The sequence below is a fragment of the Hemibagrus wyckioides genome, linkage group LG04 (genome assembly GCF_019097595.1).
Source record: "Hemibagrus wyckioides isolate EC202008001 linkage group LG04, SWU_Hwy_1.0, whole genome shotgun sequence".
NCBI lineage: Eukaryota > Metazoa > Chordata > Actinopteri > Siluriformes > Bagridae > Hemibagrus > Hemibagrus wyckioides.
The window spans coordinates 7042401-7070006 of record NC_080713.1 but is presented as its reverse complement, the minus strand read 5'-3'; the positions used below and the strand labels follow the sequence as shown (position 1 = coordinate 7070006).

The following is a 27606-nucleotide window of genomic DNA, read 5'->3' as shown; positions in this document are numbered from 1 at the left end:
TACTTTCATGTAACAGCCTGTGCCAGCTAGATACACGCATGCGCACACACACACACACACACACACACACACGCTCCCTAAACACAATAACACAGACACACATCACATTAAATACTACGTTAATATCACACTCAATTAGCAGAACATAATTATTTGTAATGGGGATTCGTTCTTACACACAGCCCTTGGAGGTGAAGTTAATATGTAAGGTGATAGCAAAGCATTCCTTTATATGAATGGTGATATTACAAATGCAATGTAAACAAAATACTGTACAGGATTAATGAGAAACATTACATGATGACTAAAATAACAGAGAAGAAAGAAAAGCCCTGTACACAAAATTTGGATTATTGGTTATTAGAGTAGTAAATAATAGGAACTCAGTGTATCTCTAATACATAGAAATCAGATCATGATACATTTATATAATGCTAATGCACAATCTCTCTCTCTCACACACACACACACACTCACACCAGAAAACCAATAATCACAGCCAAACCCAATACTGAGATGATAAATGAATCAATTCCTATCCAATTTGATAGATGGCAAGGATTTAATTCGCTGTGATCTCATACTGATCATATACATTCACTTGGGAGAAAAATCAAATCCAAACATAGCAGCTAAAGGTTATTTAGGGGATTTGAACACAAAACCTTCAGGTAACTAGCATTGCAGCTACTCAGCCCATCATTTATAATATAGAAAAAGTTCACATTTGAAGACATTTAAACATTTTGTGTGTGTGTGTGTGTGTGTGTGGTGTCTGGGAAAACCTGTCAGATATTAATGTAGCTGAATTCTGGCCACAAAAGACGTAAACAGTAGAAAGTAGACAAAATAAAAACTTTTTTCTATATATTTGACCAAAACTATATATATATATATATATATATATATATATATATATATTTATTTATTACACCTTGCTGTGGCTAAAACCTTGCAAAGCCAAGTGTATCTTCCACACAAGGCTAATTTATTAGATAGCTATGTGCCATAGAGAAATGGATAGAAGTCTAATTATTTTCATATCGTTATAACATACTGCCTGTCACGCGAATGTCATCACGTTATCATCAGAAGCACTTAAAAATGTGTAAATGTGAACTAACAAAAAACAAAATAACAAGAATCTTACTCAACAGAAGCGATGAAGTAATCGGCGATAATTTCCATACTGATGTAAGTGTGAACAGCGAGGAGACGACGATGTGTTTTATTTATTTATTCGGGTGTGACTTTTACCTCGGGTGATGAGGCACAGACCGGTGTGGATACATTTGCTAATCAAAGTGAGAACTCATTTCCTTACAAGTCTTTTAAATCTGGCTACGATATTGTTGTATACGTGTATTAGGTTTCAGATGTAGACAATGGAATTGCATATCATTCCAATTCCATTGTCTACATTTGAAACCTAATACACGTATATATAATACACCTTTTCATTCAAGTAACCTGATTTTAAAACTGCTAGATTTGCTTTACTTCTGGTTCTGGTTGAAATACATGCCCATTACGTTTCATAACTAATTATAATAGACAATGTCAAAATTCAACCCTCATATGTTCTATTGGAGTTTTGGGATTAAATCCAGCCGAAACCCGTCAGGAGATTTAGATAGATATTTTTCTACTAGTTTTGTCTACAATGTGACTTAAGCCCCTCTATGTCCAAGCCCTTGATATAACTTGCATAATCAAGAAAATATAATAACTACAGGAGAAAAAAACAAAAACATAACTGAGTATTGTAGTGATTCTGTGGTGTAATATGGGAGCTTTTCCTGTAGATGGACGTCTAGCACAGTGATTTCGGACGCACCTTTGGGAAAAGCTGTAGGGTAAAAGAGGAAATACAAGATCAGACAAGAAGACAAAACCAACACCAATACTAATATCAGGTACTGGTTTGATGTAATGCTGAATTACTTGTACACGTAAAAAAATGCTTCTTATCTGATACTATGTGGCGTAAGCCTAGAGTACAGTGCCAGGATAGTGACCAACAACATGATTTAAAGATAGCAGTTAAAGCAATCACGCAAACTATGCTCTGTGAAAATATCGACAGGAGCTACTATAGCATCTTCCATCAAGACAAATATACTGCATTTTATGTTATAATATACAGTGGTACCTTGGTCCTCGACCACCCCTGTGTTCGAATTTTCGGAATCCGATTTGAATTTTCGAGTCAATTTGACCTCGGTGTACGAAAATATTTTCGGTGTACGACTCGACCGTCAGGTTCTTGTTTCATACAGGATTGCAACGAATATCAACATTTCGGAAACAACATTCGAACTAATGTTAATGTGAACTGTATTTTCAACACAAATTTTCAGTTTTTGAAAAATATATTTCTGTGTTCGACCCGACCTGAAAAGAACTATTGTGACCGCACGCGCTTCCATGCGGCGTACCCTGGCATAGACAATAGAGATGAAGCGGTTTCCACGGGTCGTCTGTTTTGAAAGCATCATCTGTGAGTAGATTGTGTTATAACCCTACGCAATCTTTTGTGGCATAATTTCAGTAGCCATGTCTCCGAAAAAGGGGAAATCAGGCAAAAAGGGAAAAGTTGTGAGATCAGCCATCGAGTTCAAACAGATTAATTCATTTTACATTATTTCCTATGGGGAAAAATTATTCGGTTTGCGACCAGAATTTTGGAACGAATTAAGATGTACCACTGTACAACCTAAGAGTGCAAGTAAAAGTAAAGCATGGTCAATAAAAAAATAAAATAAAATAAATTAGCGCGAGATACTGTAAATTATTATGAAAGCAAAATAACAGAGAAACCGTTGCACACGAGAGTACTTCAGTTCTGCGAGCACTGAGTACTTGTCCATTAAAAGGTACAGTACCATGACTCATATCTTAAACATAAAATAATAGCACAGCATCATAAACAGAGCTAGATAATGCCCCGACTGCTTAACACTTGTTTCAGTGTCAGTATTGAACATATTTGCTCATACTCCATCTACAAAAATATATATATTGATGCATCCCTCTCTATGTAAAGACAAACCTCACAACTCTGAGATCCTAACATGCAAGCCACCATTAGTCCTTTCACTCCTCAGCTGAAATAAAGATGTGAGAAATGCTACGCTATCCAGGCTGTATAATGTATTCAAGCTTCACCAACAAGTGGCCAGACAGGAAAATATCTGGGTAATTCAGGTGGAGTCAGAGACCTGTCAGAGAACAGAGCTCCAGCTAAAAGCTCTATAATTTATTATAGCAGACCTGTAATTACATGAAGAGAAAAGCATTGCTTGTCTTTCATTTTTGTCATGAATACAAGTCCGCATACTTGCTATTCATTCATCGCACAATAGATACCCTGGTTTAACACATGCGCTTGGTAAATTTTGTCAGTCAAACAGGGGATTTTCGCATGGGGGGGGGGATGTATACGCTGTATTCTGGATGATTATACACTACATATTGTCAGTGTTTGTACATTATATTAATTATTACAAATGATTCCACTGCATTACATAACAGACGATTCTGATTCATTTTCTATAATAGTAGAGCAAGCAGCAAGCATTGCATTATAATATATTTTAATATATGTTATCATATCTGCAGTAATAGCTTACAGACCTGTAATGACCCGTGGTGAATATTTTAAAAATCCACTAGGTTTTAAAAATGTGTGTACTCATCGATATGGTGAGATTTTTATGTTTATGTAACATTTATGGAAGGAGTCTACAGTGTCAGTGGCGTGTTACAGTGAAATTTAAAGCTTTAACATTAAAAATTTTAGATGGAGGGTTTTCTGGTTTCTTAGGAACTATTATTATTATTATTATTATTTTTATTTATTTTTTTGTTTATTTTTCAAAATCACTTGAGAGAAAACAAAAGGTGGAGGCTGATAAGGAAACAACTGTTCAAGGATATTCCACAACATTAAAGAACTAAATTAAATCTAAAAATTCTAACATGATGTTTCATAATTATCATGCCACTTCCTTGTTGATTATTTTCCTAAATTGTTGTTTTTCATTCCTTAAACAAGGTTAGCGATACTAATCTATTTTTTTATATAAATAATTATTTAGTGCCATTCTTCATGTTTACACACTAAATGCAGCAATATCAAAGATTTATTGCATGACCTAGAGTTGTAAAATAAAGCATATAGTATAGAGTATTATATAAATTTAAATGCATAGAGTAATTTCATATTATATAAAAATAAATGTTCATAATATGTAAATTCATATTATATAAATGATACATTAAATAAATGATACAATATAAACTGTGCGATCTATATAAATTCCATTTAAACATTACATTAGTATCATTACTAATGAATATATGAATGTACAATAGATCCTTATTACTATTACTATTATGATCCTTATTACTAATTAATTGTATAATCCATATTTATTATATTATATTCTAAATGAATTCATAATCAGCTAATTAGAAGATCTAGTATCATTACTAACAATCTTGCCGGATCCATGTTTGTACAGTACATATAATATCAACAATATGTCTTCTTACCCCAAAATAATTATTCGGGACAAAGCCCTCTCGCCCGCAGAGCGAAGCCCACCACCAGTCCATTCCCTCGGGTTTCTGCAGGATGGTCACCATGTCTCCCTCCTTGAAGCTCAGCTCATCATGTGTCTGGGCCGGGTAACTCCACAGAGCGTACAGAACGCCGCTGTTATCGACACCCATCGATTCCTCCACTCCTGACATCACACACATGTACACCTGCATTACTACTTGTACAGATATCACCTTAGACATTTCTGGACTACACCAAGTGCAGCATATATTGCACTATAATGCACACAATTGCACACATACTTTAATCATAATAGTCATAGCTACCTGTATAGGTAAATTCTATAATTATTGCAATTCCATTTTTATAGCAGTGACAGTGGATAAAGCATTTCACTGCATGTCATACAAGTATAGTTTTTTTCAAATTGAAATTCTCTCATTACTTTTCCGACATTTTGCCAGACGCCCTTATCCAGATACATTTTATCTAACTTTTTATACAACTGAGCAATTGACGCTTAAGGGCCTTGCTCAGGGCCCCAGCAGAGGTAGCTTGGTGGACCTGGGATTTGATCTCGCAATTGTGATCAGTAATCCACCATCTTAACCTCCAAGCTACCACATCCCCACCATCTCACTATATACCGCTATATACTTACAAATCTGGTTCTCATTTTAAATAATCTACATTTCAAGAATTGAAGTAATAAATAAATAATTGTTTATTGGAAACAATACATCTAGTTGTTTTTTATCCCTCTAATTAGGAGCTATAACGTGTCTTAAAACTTTTATCTATAGCATTAACTGATTTACTTTCATATACTCGATTGTAATTAACCACTCATGTCGAGACACGCTGAATGTGAAAGGTTTGTTCTGCATTTCTGTTGTGGACATGTGTCCAGTAACTGATGAGATCACCCTTACCTCTGAGGAAGCCCTCACACTCTTCATAACTGACAGCGTACGGGTCACACTTCTGCGCCGCCGTGGCTCCATCGCTCTCCGTCACGGCCATAACGGCTGCTCCACTACGCACTAGAAACTCACACAAGTTCTTGTCATTACAGGAGGCAGCGCAGTGCAGGGGCGTCCTACACACACACACACACATTCAGAGTTCAGATACACATTAGAGGTGTACCGCAATGCCACAGTCTGTAAAAATGAATGAACACTGTAACAAACAATCTTAAAATAGTACACCTCCAATTTGTGTTCTCAACATCAGCACATTATCCATTCATCAAAGTATTTCTTTCCATTTCTAATACACACTAAACAAATTCACTCTACATACAAAGCTACATACGCACAAACCATACACAAATGAATTGAGGGTGTGAAACTAACCATCCGTGACTGTCTGGGGCGCTGACGTTGGCACCAATGCGTACGAGGAAATCCACTACAGCATAGTGTCCACCACAGATAGCATTATGAAGGGCGGTGATGCCCTCATCGTTTGGCTGGCTCGGGTCACTCATCTAGCAAAGAAATGTATTTACTACATAGAAATGACATCTAGGTGATTATGCACTTTGTGTGGTGTGTTGGAGGTTTGTGTGTACTGACCTCCTGCACGGCTCTCTGCACCGTTTCCAGCTCCCCAACCAGAGCACCATCCAGCAGCAGCACCAGAGGACTGAGACGAGCACGCTGTCCTTTTGCGCCACTTCCTTTAGGCTTCCGCAGGATTGACTGAATACCCTGAGACACACACAGACACACATTGCTGATCCAGAAATCCAGGTGATGATAGCGTCTGTCAATTTAAAATACGCTAGCTTTTATAGTTATTATTATTAATCTTTTTGATCACACAAGTCTCTCCTCACCCTCTGCTGGGGTGAAAGAGTTGTGTTCAGGACAGGTGAAACTGGGTGTGGTATCGATGGTGTGTTCTCCTCTCCATCTGAGGAGCTGCTCTCGCTTCCCGTCTCACTCTTTATTTGGGGTTTATTCCGGTGGAACATTTTTTTAATCATCTGCTTGTACTGGTTGGGCTGAATGACGGACCTCTTCTTCAAGCTCTGGGAAGGGTCGGCGGAGCCTCGTTTTTTCAGGGCACGTGGGATCTCAGCTCGGATCTGGAGCAACATGTCCATATCAGGGACAACGGGAGCTTCTGGGGCCACCACTGGCTGCAAGCGCGTAGGGCTCAGGGGTCGAGGAGCCGATTCCACATCAGGATCGTCAGTGTTAACCTCTACTTTGGACTCCTTGCTTGGCTCGGCTGAGGGTGCCGGGGTTTCTGGGAGCACTGACGGCTTATTACCGGAGTTTATTTTTACCAGCTCCACGTAGCCTGACTTGGGGGCTGACAAAAAAACAAAAACAACATACATACCAAAATATTAGCAGATGAACAATACTGTAATACCTACAATTTCTTCAGCATATCATATAACTACTATAAGGATAATAATAAAGAGTAGAGATATGACTCTATAGAAAGGGTGTACATTTTAGAAACACTGATACTGATCAACTGCTGTTACAATGAGAGTATTATGTCATGGAGAGTTTAAGCACATTTGCTTCTATTTTAAGAATTTTATAAACACCCATAATAGCTTTTGTTTATTAATACAAATGTTTGGTCTTTTTTTGATCCCAGATTCCTGGAATTTCCCTTCAGCATTTCATTACAAACACATGTATCCACTTCAATCCTCCCATATTGGGTAGATTCTGGCAATTCCGTTGAATTTTTAATGGAAAACAGGAAAAAACTCATAGATAAAACTCCACTTCTAACATACAGTACTGTCTTTAGTACCTTCTGGATAAAAGACCGGCGGTCTCTGTTCTTGAAGGATGGGTTGAAAGTGGTAAAGAAACTCTCGGGGCAGGGGCATAGGCTGGCGTGGCATGCTGAGATCTCGCTCGCCTTCTATGTCATATGGATATCTGGTGGCTGCTGTATAGTATGGGTTCTGGAGCCTCATAATGACAGACAGGGGGATGGGTCTACGTGGACGGTGCCCGGATGATGCAGGCGGGATGGAGACACGAGAGATGATTGGCTGAGAGTTGAAAGATGACTGGGTGGGTGAGGCACGATCAGGGGGCACAGAGATACGGGTGTTTCTAGACAAGGACCCGTCACCTGATGGGAGATGACGGGGCACAGGATCCTGTGGGCAGAACGTTTAGAAGATGGGGTTGAAACGGAGCTTCAATGACACATCATGACCATTAAAGAAGTAAAAATAAATTCATTTCATTTTAACTAAGGATGAACGAATGAACTGTAAATCTGCACATCTCACTGGTCTTTTTCTGTCCCTTGAGCATCATACCTGATGACTTGATCACACCAGCATGAAAATAAATATGTGACTTATTTGTTTTGTCCCATGGCATCCACGGGACCTTGATGATCTCAGTCAATACAGACATGACCAACTTTGGCAAGAAAAACGCACACACACCCACACCTGCCCCTATCTGATTAGAAAACGTTATTATGTTATTTATTAGCTAATTCATTATATATAAAACTGCGTTCACGAGAGTTTAGCCTCAGCTCTCTGGTGCAACATTCAAAATAATCAAATAGTGCTTGCTAAAAACGTCTTGGCCGATTCAAGTGCTTATGGAGAAAAGATGAGTAAGTTTAAAACCGGTTAGCTTAACCCTGACCTCTAAATCTATTAGGGATACACCTAATCCTAAAAAGTAAACACCATGTCAAGTGATTTAAAAAGTGTCATGATTAATATGGCAAGGTTTTCTTTGAGAAGCCGTTCCTGTACATTTTTCTGGGAGGTGTCTCTAGTGTCACCCGGGACGTGCTGTCGTGGGAGGTAGGTGAGGCAGATATCAGATATTGTCATGAAAAGTAAAAAACAAATAATGCTAAAATAAATATTAACATTCGTCCACTGATCTGTGCTATAAATTTAATGTCTGTATGACTAAATTCAATCATTTTTTTAGCCAAAATCACTGAATTTGCCTATTCCCTGTACAAGTACACGGGAGACACGTGATGTCGACGAGGCAGTGATGAGTTTAGCCTCACCTCATATTGCGTAATCCCTCATAAACTGGATTGAGCGTATGTAATTGGCATGTGCCGGTTGCTATCTCTCGGTATGTCACCAATATAATGTTTATAGACACTTTTATGATATGTTCTCACTCTCCATAGCCTAGGTAATGCATTTCACGTATGTTTATAACATAACTTAGTCTTGCTGATCTGACAAAAAACTGCACTGAAAAAGCACGAGCTGAGGCAGCCAGTACCTCTGCCTCACTGAAGGGGGTGTGTGTGAGCCCATGGGTTTATGATAGTTCTGCTGTTGCTCTTCTTCTTCAGAGAGATGTCAAGGGCTGATATGCTAGCTAAAAGCTAGCATGAGTTAATTGAACCCCAGCAGTTGCCTTCATTTTTCATTTGGTTTCTCTGACAGATAAATTCGGAAGACTCTATATCAGAGATTATACATTTCTCTTAAAAGACTTCCACACAAATCAGGTGAATTTGAAATGGTGACTCTATTGAATTTAGGTATTTGTAAATCTTTTAAATAGAGCCTCATAGAGGTGAGTACTGATCGATAAGCCTGCTGGAATATACTGGAAAAAAGCAGATCAGGATTTATAACATGTCCTGATTTAATATAAATTATTCAAGTGGCTCAAGTGGTTAATGCTCTGAGGTTGTTGTCCCTCGGCTGACCTGGGAACGCCTTGGAATTCCCCCGGAAGAGTTGGAGGAAGTGGCTAGGGAGAGGGAAGTCTGAGCATCACTGCTTAGACTGCTGCCCCCGCGACCCAGCTACGGATAAGCGGGAGACAATGATGATGATGATGATGAAATAAAGGCTCCTATTCTAACGAGTATATGATTATTTATAATAAGGTGTAATGTAGAGGAATTCATGCTAGTACTAACAGTGTTATAAATGATTAAATAATACATTTGTGTCTTCACCACCCTGCTTCTGTCGAATATACACCTGAAATGACTCACGTAATTTAATTATACAGATCAGGGAAACTAATCCTGACTCAAATATTTCCCACTAAAATTAGTTTCTGGTTACGCCTCTCCCAGCGAAAAAAAAAGTCCTGATGTGCTTCTAAATTGTTATTTTGGATGTGAATGTGACTTGTTTCGAGTGACAGTGACCAACAGAACAAATAAAATACCACTTATTTGTAGCCTGTGTTCACAAGCTGTGTGATGGATCTGTAGTGAATTCACAGCCAGTTGAAAATTTTGATCGGTAGAGTGGGCCTACACACACCAAATGAGGCTGCGGGACCTCGGATCTTGCCCTGTCACTATTAAGAAAGAGACATTTATACAGAAGACATACGGCTAATAATAAATATTCACTTACAGGTTAATTGTAGGGAAGGGCGCCATGTTACTAATCCAGAAATGACTATTCTTCCAGACACTAGACAGACATGCAGCGATGCGCGTACACACCCACACCGTGCGCACATACATGCATTCACACACGCGCATACACACACGCACAAGTTATTAATCTGACACAATGTTACTAATCTGGAAATTGCTATTCTACCAGACACTAGACAGACATACACCGTTGCACGCACACACATACACACACACACACACATATACACACACATGCATGTTACTAATCTGAAAATTGCTATTCTACCAGACACTTGCCAGACATGCATATCAGACCAGACCAGCACAATGCATATCCACACACACAGCCCACACACGTATAGACACATACTTGCGCATACACACACACACACGGACAGACGCAAGAACACACAAGCACAAATGCACACGCATGAAAATGCACGCACCACCACATATGTAGGAACACACACACACCTTTCGAGGTACAGTGGGTGAATCCAGATTGGACTCTCTCCAGTTGCTGTTGGGGACAGAAGGTCTGATCCACTCATTCTCTGGAATGGGAGGAGGTCAAAATAAGTGCTGTTCTAAACCTAGCGCTTATCTTACGCTTAGTTTATCTTGGTCAAGGCTAAAGATATGTTCCAGAACACTGATGGCAGATGATTATTCTTATCTGCTGTGCAGACTTACTGTCGTATGTGTGGTGCGGTTTTCTTTCATACGAAACATCCAGGTCCGTCTCGTTCCATTTTGCCGGGCCGCTCTGCCGCGGTACACTCTCATCTGATAGAAAATGGCAGTGAGAGTGAATTTAAAGAGGGATTACAGTGGGTGAGTTTAAGGAAACACAAAAAACCTTGACACATTTACATAAAGCTGCCTTTAGACAAGCATGATGACTCACACTACACACACACACACACACACACACACACACACATACAATCAGCAACAAAGCACTTTCAAACACTGGACTGAAATTCTTTGAAAAATCCTGTTTGTTTAGTGCTTCAAGGCTGACCTGGGTGTATCTACACTTTGGGTGTGTCAGTGCTAAAAAAAATTTTGAAAAGATTTTGGTAGAATTTTTTAGCATTCTCCCTGTACACTATGTTGCCAAAAGGCTTTGGGACGATTGCATTTACATACACATGAATTTAAGATGGAGTTGGTCCGCCCTTTGCAGCTACAACACCTTCAACTCTTCTGGGAATTTTTTTAACCATTTCTCTAAAAGCGCATTTGTGAGATCAGGGGCACTGATGTTGGACAAGAAGGCTCGCAGTCATTCATCCCAAAGGTGTTTTATCGGGTAGAGGTGCAGGCCAGTCAAGTTCCTCCACACCAAACTCACTCATCTATGTCTTTTTAGGACCTTGCTTTGTGCACTGGTGTGCGGTCATGTTGGAACAGGAAGGGGTCATCCCCAAACTCTTCCCACAAAGTTGGGAGCATGAAATTGTCCAAAATGTCTTGGTATGAAGCTGAAGCATTAAGAGTTCCTTTCACTGGAACCAAGGGTGTCAAATCAAACCCCTGAATTCAATGATTTGGAGGGGTGTCCCAATACTTTTGGCAAATAGTATAAGTTGCTCTGGATAAGGGTGTCTGACTGGCATACAAGGGAAATTTATCTTCATTTCAAGCAATGTAATTTACCAAATAATCCGAAAGATGGTTGACTTTAAACATACTGTACATTTTTACCTGTAGATTTAAATGGAGTGAAACTGCGTGGCAACGTGCTCGCTATCGGTTGGCTGAAAGGTCCAGGAGAGGGAACTCTGTCCAGCCTGGGTGATCTCCGTCCACTGGAGGATGAGTCAAGTGAAGCCATTGGATTGACTGGGACATGAAGCATGCTAGGAACAGATGTTTGCTCATATTTAAAGGTAGGTGTGAGCTCAGCGAAGTTGAACGAGCCACTCAAGTTCCGTTCATGCGACCTGGTTGGGAGTGGCGATGCCCGGCGTGGGGTACGCGGCGACAGATTTGGGGGTGTGAGCGTTCCATGTGAATAGACAGGTTCAGTGCGAGTGTTTCGAGGTTGAGTAGAGGCATACTGAAAGACCTGTGGGTTTGGGGAGGTCTTTTCTCTACCACTGGTAAAGAAAGAGTCTGATGAGCGAATGCTAGGCTCTGAAACTCTGATGGGAGATGTGGTTTGGGGGAAGGACATGGTGCCTCTATTCAGGGCATTTCCACCTGCATCTCTGCTGATATTGACAGTGGAACCACTGTTGGTGTTGGTGCTAGTCTGAATGGAGCTGGTGTTGTTCTGTAGCCTTGAGCTGGTGTTGTTCTGTAGCCTTGAGCTGGTGTTGTTCTGTGGTTTTGAGCTGGGGCTCTAACATAAAAAGGGTAATGATGAGTTCAACAGAACACAGTAGGTGCATTTTATCTGCAAAATAAATCAGGCTCTGCCTCATAAAATTCCTCTGCTTATATTATTTAATGTTCAATAAACAATTAAACATAATCAAACCTACTCTCCCTCTGGAAAACATATCTTGAATCGTGAAAAAAAAATCTAGCATAAGAATATATTAGCTGGGGAAATGCAGCAAGAGACAGAAGGAGTTTCAATGGCTTCCATGCAGGTTATGATACTGATGGCTAACGAAAGTGCACTGAAAAGTGAAAACTAGCGCTAAGAATCTAAGCTAAGTCTGAAGGTGGAACTAGACAAACCAGGGTAAAGAAAATCAACAAAAAAGAAGTTCATAGCTGCAGATATAAGATATTCTCTTAGAGAGCGGAAAAAACATGTGCCTTTGACAGAACAACTAGCTAACAGCAGAACGCAAAATAAAATGCCTCATGCTTCTTGTTTTGAGACTTACACGTTTAACTGGTTTACGACAGCAATCACTTAGAGAGCTAGCAGGAGTTGAGGCCAGTAATTATGCTGTTAAATACAAACTCATATGTCTTTGGTGGAGCACTCTTATGTAACTGCCATACTGCATGCTTTCCTTACGTAACTGCCATTCTCTATTGTTTCATGAAGAAAAAGAAACCTGAGCCAGATATTGCCTGAGTTCATTCATAAATAAAATAAACAGCTTGGAGAATAGAGCAGTAAGTTAAGCGTAATTAGTTACCTGTGCTGTAGAGCTTGCATTGCCGTTAGAGGAGATATCCTGCAGGAGGGAACTGAACTCACGAGAGAGCTCATCCGCCGTGGCCAGTGACGCGTTCAGATCTTCTGTGATGGACTGGACTACAGGTGAAAACAACATAGAGTCAACAAAGCCATCCCCAGACTACACAACACAGAGAACCGTACCACATCTCTGCATCCCTAGTTTCAAAAATGGATGTTATCATCAGCGCCTCCTGTTTCCCCCCCCCTTTTTAAAGGCCCACATTAATGTTTTCAAGATTTTGGGGTAGAATACAGAGAAAATCAGGAATGCTGGCACAATAAATACTTTTAACTGAGTTCAGATGTATTAGTTGAGGCAAATTGTGTAAAATCATTACTTATACTATTCATGCATCCAGCAGAAACTCACATGGTAAGCTAGTCACATAAATAAGTGTTCCAGACACCATCAAAACTAGATTTTGTTTGCTTGTTTATTATTTATTTATTTATTAATTAATCAATCAACCAATCAATTAATTAATTATAATTTTTTGGTATTGTAATATTAGATTGAATTATTTTATATGTAATTATTATTATTATTATTATTATTATTATTATTATTATTGTTATTATTTCACACATATAGCCTTTTGGACCATTAATTTTTAATATTTGATTAAAATCAAGACAATATATAAAGAATCTGGATATGCAAATAAATACATGAATAATATATACATGAAAGAAACTGGAACTAAGATTACGAACCACTTAACTGGAACTGGAGAAAACATTATTAAGCAACTGGACAAACCTGGAACTAACAATATTAAGTGCTGAGTAGCATGTCATGGCAAATAAAAGCCCTGAAATGGAATGAATTCTTCTTCACTGAATGTTGTAAAATCTTTGGCACGCAACTTAATTTTCCTTTCACTTGCTCCGACGTGTCTATTGTGTAGGTTAACATGGTTCAGTAGAAAAAAGGATCATAAGAAAATGAAAACGGCAAACAATAAAAGACATGAAGTTAGTTTCTCACACAGCAAGTTGCTGTTAAAAGCATTGTTGGAGGACATGACTTCAGGCTCTTTCTTGACGTTGCTGCAAGACTTCTGGCGAATTCAACACACTTCCTAGGTGATTGAAGAAGACAACAAGTTAAAACACATCAATTCAGATAGCCTTTTCCAAAATCTGAAAGGAAACAACATTGCCTTTTATGAGAATTCCTTCTTTTCAACTGTAGTGCTATAACCTGGATCTAAAACGTACTTATTTGTAATTATGAATCTACACAAAACATGACATAGGAGGGAAATCAGTATAGCTTGCAAAATAATTAATAATAAAAAAAAAAAAACATTATAAATGTCTTCACTGCATGCACATTCATTCCTATTGCTGTGAAGCAATATATATTTAAAACAAGCAGGCATAAAGTTCTGGAAAAACATCAGTCAGATCTTGGTTATAAAAAATAGATAGCAAACTTTGGCCATCACATTAATTCCTTTATTTAAAAATGGAAAGAAAATGTCTTAGTTTGGAAAGCAGAATTCAAAGAAGCAACCAAGATGAGATGGGAGAAGCTATACACAAGGCAGAAAGCTATTATTGAAATAAGCCATATAGTATTCTATTTAGACTTTACCGAAGACTGTAAATAAATAAACTATAAAGATACAAAATGCTCTATTGTCTAAATGAGACCAGGATTCAAATGAAAAGCAAAGGTAAAAACCCAGCATCATCCTATAGGACAGCTTCACTACAATGAAGCATGATGATGGTAGCATCCTGTTAGAGTACTGGGAGTGCTTTCCATGAACAGGAACTGGGAAAACTAGGTTTGGGAGTTCAGAAAGGACTGGAAAACAACGGCCACGGTTGAGGACAAGATGGATAGAACTGAATTCAGAGCAATCTTAGAAGAAAATAAAACTTTGAACCTGAAGAAACTGAGACCTTAACCTGATTAAGAATCTATGGCAAGGCTGTTTGCCAATAGAGTCCATTTAATCTGACACAATGTGAGCAACTTTGCCAGGAGGAATGGGCAAAAAAACATCAGGATCCATATATGCGAAGTTGATAAAGCCATTGCTCAGCTAGAATTAAAGGGGCTCAAGCGGTTAAGGCTCTGGGTTGTTGATCGGAAGATCGGGGTTCAAGCCCCAGCACCACCAAACTCCACTTTTGGGCAATTGAGCAAGGCCCTTAACCCTCTCTGCTCCAGGGGCGCTGTATCACAGCTGCCCCTGCGCTCTGACCTCAACTTCCTCAGCTGGGATATCTGAAGGAAAGAATTCCACTGTGCTGTAAATGTATGTGCGGCGATAATAAAGGCTTTATGCCCTCAGTTCTAAAGCCAACTGTATAAATCACTGAAAAAACACAATATGAAAGTGAGCGTTACCTGTTTAAAGCCGAGTCACAGATGTCACAATTCTCGCCATGTAAACTGAATAGTTTCACGTAAAGAAAACACATAAGAGCATGCAGATTAGATAACATTCTTAGAAAAAAAAACCCAGTCTGTTCCAGGCTTCAGGAGACATTTATTAAATGCTTTATTACTTCAGCTTTGTTTTAAAACTGCTTTCTATTCACCACTGTGTTTCTGGACTTCTTCCAGTATCCCATAAATCCGTGGGCCTGCCTCGCTGAGCAATATCAGTGTGGCAAACAGCTCCTCCTTTTCCTCTCTCTCGCTCTCGGCCTCACCCTGCCAGCGATTGTGCACTCAAAGCCAACTCAGGCACCCATTCATTTTGTGACCTCAGTAACAGAAACTAGTTCAAGTACAAACAGGTCTCTATTTCAGTCCGTGAGCTTAACTTCATCCTTCTTCCTGCATGAACTCATGCAAACATAAATCATGGGAAAGTACAAACTGAACTCAGATCACAACATCTCACTAGAAGTCTAAAAGCCAACAACAAATGTGATTTGTGAAGCTCCAGTAGCCTGATGTGCTCATGTGATTGCACTACTAATTAGTGGCGTCTTTTAATTCCCTGGTTGTTGCTCCTACACTGGGTGGATGAGCTGCAAGTCCAGACAAATGCAGCCATAACCTGAAACACCTGTAGCAGCTGGTGATGCTGTACACTCATTCTTCCACCTGCAGCACAAGGAACCATCTGGTACACTGCTATTCATGGGATGAATAAGGTTTCAAGTTACTATGGATGCTAGTATGACATGAATATTAGCAAAGGGGTTCATGGATAGATTCGACTATTCCTAATGTGTAGTATAGGACAGCATGGGCTACTGGCTGGCAAACTGGTTCCAGTAAACCATTAAATGTACAGTATTTATAATTCAGCTGCACCTGCATACATCTTTAAGACAATCTGAAGCAACTGACTTCCTAAAATAAATGCATGACATACAAAAATAGGAAATCCTGCTTCTTTCTAAACTTTGTGCAATTTGAAATCTCACCTAATCTGACCAGTTTAAGATTGGATATAAGTAAATAAGGTTCTGCTAATCTACATGATCTAATCTACTAATCTGTTTTCCTTGAGTCTGTTCTCACAGATTCTTGTTCTTGACTGATGGGAGTGGAAATCTTTGTGGTCTTCCGCTGTTGTAGCCCATGCACCTCCTCAAGGTTTGACATGTTCATTCCAAGATGCCTTTCTGCTCAAGACAGATGTAAAGGGTGATTATTTCAAACCAGTCTGGCCAGTCTCCGCTGAACAAGGTGTTTATGCCTGAAGAATTAGTTCTTACTGGGTTTTTTTTTTTTGCACCATGTACTGGTTTATTCTATAAAGACACTATATGGCCAAAATGATGTGCACACCAGATTCTCACACCCAGGGGCGGAGCGTATCTAAACAGATGGAGGCAGACAGTTGTCTAGAATGTCTCTGCATGCATATATTGTAGCATTGTGTGGCATTAAAGTAGGTGTGTGTCTGTCTGTCCAGTACATTCCAGCATAGCAGTGTCTTACTCTTATCGGTGTTTGTCAAGTGCATACATCAACGGTGTCTGTTTATCTCTCTCTCTCTCTCTCTCTCTCTCTCTCTCTCTCTCACAAACACACACACACCCACCATTCTATCAGGCTGCTATTTAGAGTCAACACCTTCTGCATGACTTCACTGTAGATTGTTATTTCATGGCTTTCACCATGTGTCTGATTTGAGCTCAGGTTGCAAAGTTTTGTGTATTCAGCTCGGCACCCCTCATTCTACTTTTCTCGCTGTCCATTCTGAATTTATTAGTCACCCGAGAGCTCAAGCATAGATGCGTGACTAATAATTTGGCTGAATTCGGTGCCATTACAATCCACTGTTCCAGTGTAGCTCCAGTGTAGGGCAGACAGGTGATAAGGGGGTTTTTCATCACAAATTTGCTGTGGGAGGCTGGAGAGGATTAACGGATTAGGATTATAATGTGACTATAAATCAATCAAACTCTCCCTCACCTCATATGTGTCTCTCTCTCTTTCCCAAGAACTCACTCACTCTCTCTCTTACTCAAATTCATTCTCTCTCTCTCGTTCTCTTTCCCTCTCTCTCTCTATGTGTCTGTGTGTGTATGGGAACAAAGCAGCTGGAATCTCTGGAGAGCTTTTGTCATCCAAATCTTTTATTTCAGGCTCACCTCCTGACCCTCCCAAGTTTCTGTTTCCCCAAATCATCGGCTTGACTCAGATTTTATCTTTTTCTAAATATAGCCCGTCAAACTCTGTCTCTGTTTTTTATGCCCTTTAAGAGCGAGTCCTTTGTTCAACACAAGAAAAAGCTCATAATCAAACTGAAGAGGCCTCGAGCACTCATAAGTAAGCAACAAAACATGATGGAATATACTGTTTTCAGACAATAATCAACGATGAGGTGATGTGACAAGAAGATGCGATACTGTTGCTACCCTGATTGTGATTATTTTCCTATAACCTCACCAGCCTGCCCGTTCTCCTCTCTGTTTAATTGGATCATCCCTGTGAATTAATTATTAAGTCCTATCCAAACGATTTTGTATTAGATCGAGTGCATTACTATACAGTAAACCTTGCAGCCAGAACTACTGTTTGAGCCATGTTCGATTCTAATCATAATCAAGAAATCAACAATCCTTTGGTCTAAAGTGGTTTATTAAGTATTATATTAAACCCTGACCCATCAAGCCCTAAATATATATCATCACAAGTTGTTAAAATGATGCTCAACCTATATACAGTAATGAAACGGCGCCTCAACAGTGTCATCACTTGAGTTTAAGTGGGTGCGGTTGACAGAATTAGCCTAGGGAGCATTAGCAAAAGTCGCCTCCGGACAAATCTTATTAGACGATAATGAATTTTTTAAAAAAAAGTATATATATATATATATACACATACACACAAAAAGGTCCCAGGGTCAAGATCAAGACCTTGGAATTCTGAGTAACTAATAGAAAATACAACATACTGCACAAGCGTGTCACGATAACTTGAATACATGACACGCCCTTTTAAAGTAGTCTTTTTCAGTACATAAAATTAAAAATACATTCAGAAAACATGCTGAGAAGATGCAAGGGAAACAACAGTGCTGCGTCATCATATTTTTTCACTATAGGCACTGGACCTCTTTTACTAGTCAACAGTTTTCTCTATGTTATGCTTCTGAATAGTGAGTATGACAATTATGTTTTATGCTTTACCAAGAATTATCAACGTACCCGGATTGAAAATGTGGGAAAGACCAAACTAATCATGCTGTTTAAATGAATATCCTTTCACAGTATTATTTTGTGGTGGCTGAAACGCCGCAAAATAATAAGCTTCGGGTTGTTGATCGTAAGGTTTCAGGATTCAAGTTCCAGCACCACCATGCTGCCACTCCTGTGCCCTTGAGCAAAGCCCTCATCATGGCTGACCCTGCTATTTCCCTCTGACCTCTAACAAGCTGGGCTATGTGAAGGAATCCATTTCACTGTGCTGGTATGTACAGGTTGTAAATAAAGTCTAATTTATGACTGACCTAGTCTAATTTAGATCTATTTACTACTTTTGCATTGTTAAAACTTTAATGTAAGGAAAATGCTTAATCACAAATAAATAAAAAAGAAGTATGATAAAAATGTAATCAGACATTTTTAATATGATAATCTGTGTTCAGTAGAACGGATTGAGTAATGTTAAGCTGGCAGATCGGTACCAAAAATAATAGAGCACAAAGAGATGATGTTAATTGCTTCAATCCAGCTGCCATTGTTAATTACAAAACCCCTTATTTGTTTACCGTAAAAGACGCCAGAGTCTGTCATGACAAGAAAGTGTGGCCATAGTGATTTTAGAATAATTAATAAACAGGTATTAATGTCTTTTATAAGTGATATTTTTTCCCTAGTGGAAAAGTATTGTAAAAAAGATTCTCCTAAAAGTTTCTGTTATGGATTCTGTATATGTCACTTAGGAACTACTGTAGTTTTATATCACCTTTAAAAAGTTTCGGAGAGCCTTTAATAAACTGGTTGGGGGATTGTGTCATCGAGCTTTAGACGAGTGCATGTGAAATACAACGGCCCATGAAAGCACAGTGACTGAAACCAGACATGCGATAAGAGGTTTACTATCTGTGCAGAGGGTCACATTAGGGTAGGGCGTTTACTCATCACCAGGTGAAAGAGAACGAGTGAATGAGAAGGAGATATGAGACACAAGACCTTAAGTATGAGTCACTCCCTGAACAAGACCTGGCTGAGGTAAGGATGTTCATTCTCCAGTTGACGTCATACTAATTTTCATAGCAATTCACATTAGCATTCACTTTCTGGTCTGCTTACATCACTACTCCTCCGTGTGTCTGTGGACATCCTAAAATCTGACCTTCCTGATTATTACTTGGAATTGTCTGATTGTCAAATACAAATTTAAAAAGGTCCCACGGACCCACAGACAGCTAGACTAGATCATTATCTAATCAAGTTATTATTTGGTTTGTAGCTATGATGAGCACCTTGATGCTGAAATAATGACTTGATGATGGCGTTATTAGTCTCTGTTAATGCACTTAACTAGCTAACTAGATCACCATATGCTAAGGCATTACATTCGTTAAATTTCAATTAATTTTCTGCTTAAAAAAACAACTGAGAAGTAATGAATTTATCATTTGTCCAATACTGAAGGGTGTGATAATATTGAGGATAAAATACAAGTAGGGCTAATTCATCCATCTATCCATTTTCTGGACCACTCGTCCTACGCGGGATGGCATGACACCTGAAGGGTATCCCAGTGGACAAGGGGCAACAAGGTAAATGACACGTTGTATGAGGTTCCACAATCCATCACAAGGTACATTCACATACACTCATTTCCACCAGTCCACCTGAAATGTATATGTCATTGAACTGGGGAAGAAACCTGGAGGACCTGAAGGAAACATCTGAAGCATTGTGAGATCATGCAAACTGCTGGACTTACCCCACCATCTCTCAGGGTACATGCAAGGTATGTACGTATGAAGACTCGTCTCTATTCTGGCACCTAGGTGGTGGAATGAACTTCCCCCAGATTTCTGAGCAACTGAGTCACTTACCGTCATCACACAATGTCTAAAGACCTATCCCTTCCGGAACAGCATACTTAAATTCCTGCTATTTTGACCTCCCACCAGATTTTTTTTAGACTGACGGTATTCTTAGTCCTTCACCTCTTATTAAAGAAATGATAAGCTAGTGAAGTACATGTCGATCAGCAGCACTAATAATCAGCTAGGACATAACGACTGGCATTCCTGCAGCTGGTGGCACTCCACTTAATAAGTGGTGCTGCTGTGAAACAATGGCATAACACAAAGTCCACTCCAATCTCTGCTGGCCTTCATATGATTCACGAATCATATGATTCACAAAGCCATGTGCCAGACATTCCATAACAGTCACACTGAACATCCACCCAAAATACTGCTACTAATGAGGCACTTCTGGAGTAAACACATGCAGACTCATATGGCTTGTAGTCAAAGATTAACACAAACTATTACGCAGAACACACCATACACAGCAGTTTAAACCTAAAAAAAAATATCAAATACCTAAACTCGGACCCAACCAAATTCGCATTCAAAAGAACTACAACAAACGTGCAGACACGGCACACGTTCCCCGAGAGGAAGTAGGTATTCTGACATTTTCGTTTTTGTTATTTAATGAACTTCCAGTGCACGTATCCACTTCAAACATTTGCCTCATTGTTCTCAGCAAGTTATCCGCAGTTAGTTGCTATTGGATGAACTTCCCTCCTGCATATCGTCAAAGCCAATTGTACTGACAGGAAGTCTTTCTGATGGCTCTGGTGCGTTTTCAACTTGCGTGATGTTTAATAATGTTGTCACTGAGAAGCTTTAGGAAGCTCCATCACCTGCACCATGATTACTATTCTTTGCAGGAAATCTTCCCAGACAACGGCAATGTTTTTGATCATTAAACACTGAAAAAACACATTATGTACTTTATGTAGATTTTAAGTATGTAATGTGTTTTTATGCATAAGGACACAAAGTCACAAATCTACACCTGGACCCAATATCACAAACCTGCAAAGAGACACAAACTCACGAACCTGAATACAGCCACAAACCAACAAACCTGAATAAAGACACAAATTCATAAACCTGGACATGGACCCAAACTCACAAACCTGAATAAAGCCACAAACTCACAAACCCACAAAAAGACAGAGACTTACAAACCTGCTAATGGACCCAAACTCACAAACCTAAATAAAGACACAAACTCATAAACTCATCACTTGAGTGTGAATGACTCCGGTTAGCACTTTCTGCCATTGTGCTGTTTTTATTCTTATAAGCAGTTCCTTCATATATCTTGTCTTTTGTCTCGGAATAGAAAATGCTAATCAAAAAACACTTGCACCCAAAATTACAAGCTTGCATGCAGATGCAAGGTCACAAACTTGCACACAATTCCAACATCACACACATCATGCCAAACTAACACATGGACCAAAAGTCACGAACAGACCACAAGAGCCCAAATCAACTGAACACACAGACCAAAATAACACAAGGACCAGATCGTCCATATAAACCAAAATCTGACCCAAAATCTGTGCTATTCAGACCCAAACTTACAGAACTGCTTAAGAACGAGCTCTTACTCAGTTCCAAAATCATACAGCATCCAAAGTCCCTGTAAACCTTCGGGTTAACTCATCAAACTTTCTGGTAGATTGTGTGTGAAAGAAATTTATACAAAATAGAGAGGTTCAAATTCTATCTATACAAATCATATGGTTGGGGTGGATTTCTGGTTTTTGGAGCTGTCTCCATCCCCTGAAGTTACATGATACTACAAAATGAGCATCCGTCCATTCATTTTATGCCTTGTTTATCCTACACAGAGTTTGATGGGAGTCTGGAGCCTGACCCATGGGACTAGACAGGGTGTCAAGGCACCACAGCACAAAATCGCACACACACTCATACATGACAGACAATTTTAAAATACTAATCAGCCTCCAAGTATGCTGTTTAAGCATGGATAAGCTCAAATGGTTGCTTGTTAGATGACTAGCTGAGCTGTACACACTTGCATTAGGGAATGAAACCCCCTGAAGCAGGGGAAGAACATACAAGCTCCATGCTGGCAAGAGTCAAACCCTGATCCGCCAACAACAAAGGTGTGAGGCGAACATGTTAACCACTAAGCCACCGAGCAACCCATAGAGAATACTGAAAAACAAGTTTACATGCCTAGCAGAGCTGCACACAGTTCAGTACATTTACTGATTCAAATCTAAAACCTGAACTTGAATTTTGTTTAAGAGACAGATTAGTAAATCCTGCACCTCTGAACAGGAAGCCCTAACCACTCCCCTCTTCTCCTTGCACATGAACTCATGCAAAATCCATTATGAATATTTGCTGTGCTTTACAGAAGGCGGTCAAACCTTCAGTATGTCAGCACACCTATTGTCTGAGGTCCATAGAAAAATGGCTAAAGTTCTGAAATACTTACTGGTGTCAACTTACATTCATACAACCTTTAATAAAAGAACATTAAAGGGAAAATGAAAATAAGGTCAGCCAAGAAGCAAGGTTTCTAAAACAAACATGAGAATTCGTTAGAAAACAGACCTACTAGAACCTTTTAAAATAACAGGTATCATGCAAGGAATTTCAGGATATATTTCATGTCTGCTTGAGAAACAAGAACAGTCCAGCAGTACCCTTTCCATACCTCCATGACACTTGGGCACCTTATCAACGATATCAGGAAGGCCAAGAAATGTGCATACAATACACACTGAAAACAAGATTGGAGACACACACAGGAAGCTATTTTTCTTAGAAAGTCTAATGCCTAACATACACTATATTGCCAAAAGTTTTGGGACCTCTGCCTTTACATGCACATGAATGTAATATGGAGTTGTTCCGCCCTTTGCAGCTGTAATCTTCTGGGAAGGCTTTCCACAAGGTTTAGTAGTGTGTTTGTGAAGCACATTTGTGAGGTCAGACACTGATGTTGGACGTGTAGGCCTGGCTCACAGTCTCTGCTCTAATTCATCCCAAAGGTGTTCTATCAGGTTGAGGTCAGGACTCTGTGCAGGCCAGTCAAGTTGCACTGGTGTGCAGTCATGTTGGAACAAGAATGGGCCATCCCTAAACTGTTACCACAAAGTTGGGAGCACGAAATTTCCTATATTGAGACACTATTCTGCAAGCAGTGGCAAGATTTTTGAGGAATATAACTCTGCACTAAAGCTTAAGTCTCAACACTTTCATCTTCAGTAGTAACTTTCCAGTGAGAAATGTTTCTTTGACAACATTTAAGCTTTAATCAGTCAATGCTCATTTTTTGAGGTCACAACAGCAGACAATCCCAATCCAGACATTTGATTTTGACACAGGTTTAATGCCTGATGCCCTCCAGGCTTGGGACCGACACTGTCTTATGCAGCCGTAGTGGTTGGGTTTTTGATCCCTGGCCAGAAATTGAACCCAGGCTGTGGTGGTGAGAGCACCGAAGCCTAACCACAAATCCTCCAGAGGCCCATGAATTGAGAAATCCATTCAAAAGTCTTTGTTTATAAAGTTTAAAAGAAGATGCAAAAAAAAAAGTACTAGGAATTAAATCTTTCACTTTGTTGATGTAAAAGGTATATCCATTTTTCCCAACATTCTGGCACCAGAGCATATATATAGTGTGTGTTTGTGTCACCACAGAATAATTACTGAATATCAAAGAAGGTTCCCATCAGAAGCATGTCTGAGCTGGTAAACAAAACCACACAGCAATGTTGCTCAGCCAGATCTCAAAGCTTTTTAGGCTCAGTGCCAGTGTTTGCTTGTTGCAACATTGAGATATATTTGCCGAAGGATTATAGGTTGCAAATATACTAATATGATACTGATATATATATCTTACATGTTTACAGTGGATTTAGTATGCAAATTATGCTGTACATCCTCTAGATTTGTCTTCCTATCACGTTACCATAACACTGTTGAACTCTTACCCTCGCAGACTGCATGCAAAGTTCAGGCTTCTAAACCTCATAACTGTGTACACAAGATATCTGGAGCTAGCACTAAACATTTTTGATTAGAAAAGTAGAAAGGATCTTTCACATATATCATTTAATCTGAACCGAACCCCAGCAGGTTTACCTGGTTGTTTCGTTGGACAGGTGATTGCACAGCAGCAGCGATGTTGCAAGTGTTCAATCGTGATTCAGTGTTCAATGGTGATTCAGTGTTCAACGGTCATTCAGTGTTCAATGGTGATTCACTTCATAATTGCCTTTTGAAAAAACAAACATTATTGCCACATTTTAACAATTACAAGGTTATAATGAGAAGCAAGTTCTCACTTTGGCTTTCTAATTCGTATTGCTGATGAGTGATATGAATTTTGTGGTATGGCCTGTCCTCAAAGTCTTCCTTGAATGCCGGGTTGCAATACCATTCCTGCTGCCATATGGAGGCTGTTGGTGATGTCACTGAATGTTATTTTTGGGTTTTTCTTCACTCACGATGTCTGTCATCAGCTATTGTTGTTTTCCTTGGCCGACCTGTTCGCTGCCTGTTACTCGGTACACCAATTAATCCAAATTATACTATTGCCTATGCCCAGTGTTTGTGCATTGATTCCCCCCTCTTTTCTCAGCTTCAAAATGGCTTGCTTTTCTCCCATAGATCTTCATGTTGCCTTATTCCACAGGATGTCTTCCCAGGTAAAACTGAAGGCTAAAACCAAGCGTATATTTTCAACTAATCGATCTAACAAGGAACATCTAGATAAAAAAATAAAAGAACTGTCAGACACCTGGACCAATATTTTTGCTTGGGATGGTCTGATACAAAATGTGCTACGTTCTTACACACCTTCAATCTCCACTGATTAAACCAGGTTTTTTTTTTGTTTGTTTTTTTTACGTTAACACTACTTCATTTTGCAGTCAAGACTGGGAAATTAGGAGTTACAGTAATCAGGAGATTAGAAGACAAATGGGCTTGAAGACTAGAAATTAAGGACACTAGGACACTACATGACTTGGAAATACGAGTAGAATACTAAAATACAAGAAGGTTAGAGGGATTGGAAAGCTAGGAAAGTTGAAAATATAGACCCTGGGAATAATCTAAGACAATGGGACAGTGCAAGAGCAGAATAGGATATAAAACAGCCTACAAACTGGCAGGAAGCACGGATTATACACTATAGGCACAAACACTGAAAGTGTGAACACTCACATTACATAGATAATGGATATGAAGTGCTTATAATGACAGAATCAAAAGAGTGCAGCCTTTTAAATGTGTAATTGCAATTCAATTAAGACCTGACACAACTGTTTTCAATGGTGTAAAGGACGAGCAAAGAACTCATGGAATAATTGGATAATTGGAATAATGGCATTATTTGTGTTGGTGATTGAACAGGAGCTCTGGCAATAGAGTTGGCCATGAAGACAACTCACAACTTGTCGCAACATGTATGATAATCGAAGCCTACATATAATCCTTGATATGGTGAAGCATTTTATAAAGAGACATTTCCATCAAACTTGGAAGGAGTCTCCAGTATTGGTGCTTTTTAAGTTCTATAACAGCAAGCCTGGTCATCTTTAATAATTCATTTGTGCTGTGCAAGTTGTTGGCAGTTTTATAAATAATTTATAAAAATGATCCATAATTATGATAGTGTTTGCCTTACCTACAAATATAATCACAAGCATGACAAACAAGACACCAATACAGTCTTGGATAATCGAGAGAATGTCCATTGCACTGATGGGACTGAAGCGAATGAATGCATGAGCAATCACAAGCAAGCAATAACTGCATAGTTTTAGGTCATAATATAAGCATTAAGATTACCATAATAAGAATTTAAGGTACACATGAAACCGCGTTCATGATAAAAGTAACGAACTACCTTTATGATGCATTTCTGTCATTTACCAAAAAAACAAAAGTTTTCACCTATTGGTTCGAAAGGCTTCTGTCTTTTCTGTGCATTTATCTTCTTGGTATTTTGATTTTTTTCTACAGTCTGGGATAGAAAGAACTCAGCCCCACTTCTTCATAACATATTGCGTATTTTTTCCTTTTACAAGTGCCGGTCCTGTCGTACTCCTTTGCACAAAAACAATCCAGCGAATAATCTGATGTGGATGCCAAAAACACCAGCAATACCTGGCTTGAAATATTTACCATAGTCTGTGATAATGTCCAAACTCCACTGAGATTCAGTACTGTGTTACAGGGAACACTACAAGTTCATACTTGTTTTAACAGAGTTACTACAGCTAGTGTTTGTGCAGCCAGGTAGCATGCATTTATTTATTTATTTATTTATTTAAAGTTAGAATTAAAAAAAAAAAAAGAACAATAAAAATAAATTTTACTTTTACAGTATACAATCTGACCAGTTTGGGATGCTTGAGATCTGCTAACATCTGATTCTCATTAAGGTTCCCGGAACACACACACACACACACACACACACACACACTTCAAACAAGAAAAAAAAAGAAAGACAGAAGGTCTGTGGAATGTCTGGATTTTCTGGGAGCTGTTATTGAACGGTGGTAAAAGCAACAGCTTCACTTTGTACTCAGAACTGTTGTCTCGTGCGTTTATGCTGTTAATGTAACTTTTCTAATCACACACACACGCGCGCGCGCACACACTGTCTCGTTTGTAGTGCACAACATACAAAAACCTGACATTTTGTTTCAACTTTTGCATCAAAACACTTTCACTACCCCAGGCGTTGCATCTAAACCCCCCCCGGCTCCAGATATCCACTTTTAACAAGCATTTTGAGTTAATGCGCATGCGCAGCACTGTTTAAAAAGCCCCAAAGAGAAAATCACGCCGCTTTTACCTACCCCTATAAAGCAGCCCGGCGGCTGTAATCCTGTTGTCGCGGCTGGAAACAGTTCTCCTATGCCTTGTTAACTGCTGTAGTCTGTTTCCTCCAGATTAAAATTGTAGGCTGCATGTCTTCCGTTTAGGAAAACAGCAGACGATTCCTCTAGACTGAAGAGATTTCCAGGAGTCCTGCCCACTGCACTGCT

The 27606-nt window shown here is 39.2% G+C and overlaps 1 protein-coding gene across 4 annotated transcripts; it reads right to left on the bottom strand.

The window, feature by feature from the left end:
• Positions 1-27606, bottom strand: ppp1r13l (protein phosphatase 1, regulatory subunit 13 like). 4 transcript variants are annotated; one of them, XM_058387000.1, is made up of 15 exons: positions 27418-27606; positions 24689-24821; positions 15457-15501; positions 14080-14173; positions 13048-13166; positions 11651-12290; positions 10634-10726; positions 10415-10494; positions 7355-7712; positions 6411-6892; positions 6148-6282; positions 5926-6059; positions 5500-5666; positions 4558-4751; positions 1-1849 (listed from the first exon to the last, which is right to left on the bottom strand). In XM_058387000.1, exons 4-15 carry the CDS (start codon positions 14114-14116, stop codon positions 1814-1816), a joined length of 2475 nt encoding a protein of 824 aa, XP_058242983.1. In that variant the 5' UTR covers positions 14117-14173; positions 15457-15501; positions 24689-24821; positions 27418-27606; the 3' UTR covers positions 1-1813. The 4 variants fall into 4 exon arrangements, with proteins under 4 accessions (XP_058242983.1, XP_058242982.1, XP_058242984.1 ...); XM_058386999.1 differs by lacking the exon at positions 15457-15501; XM_058387001.1 differs by lacking the exon at positions 24689-24821.

Bases quoted from the DNA above. Each gene is read 5' to 3' on its own strand.
- ppp1r13l (XM_058387000.1), bottom strand. From the start codon at position 14,116: ATGTCCTCCAACAATGCTTTTAACAGCAACTTGCTGT. The intron at 6,283-6,410 runs GTGAGGAGAGAC...TGTGTGTCTCAG, and splicing joins CTCTTTCACCCCAGCAGAGG to GGTATTCAGTCAATCCTGCG. The intron at 5,667-5,925 runs GTTAGTTTCACA...GTGTGTGTGTAG, and splicing joins GCCCCAGACAGTCACGGATG to GACGCCCCTGCACTGCGCTG.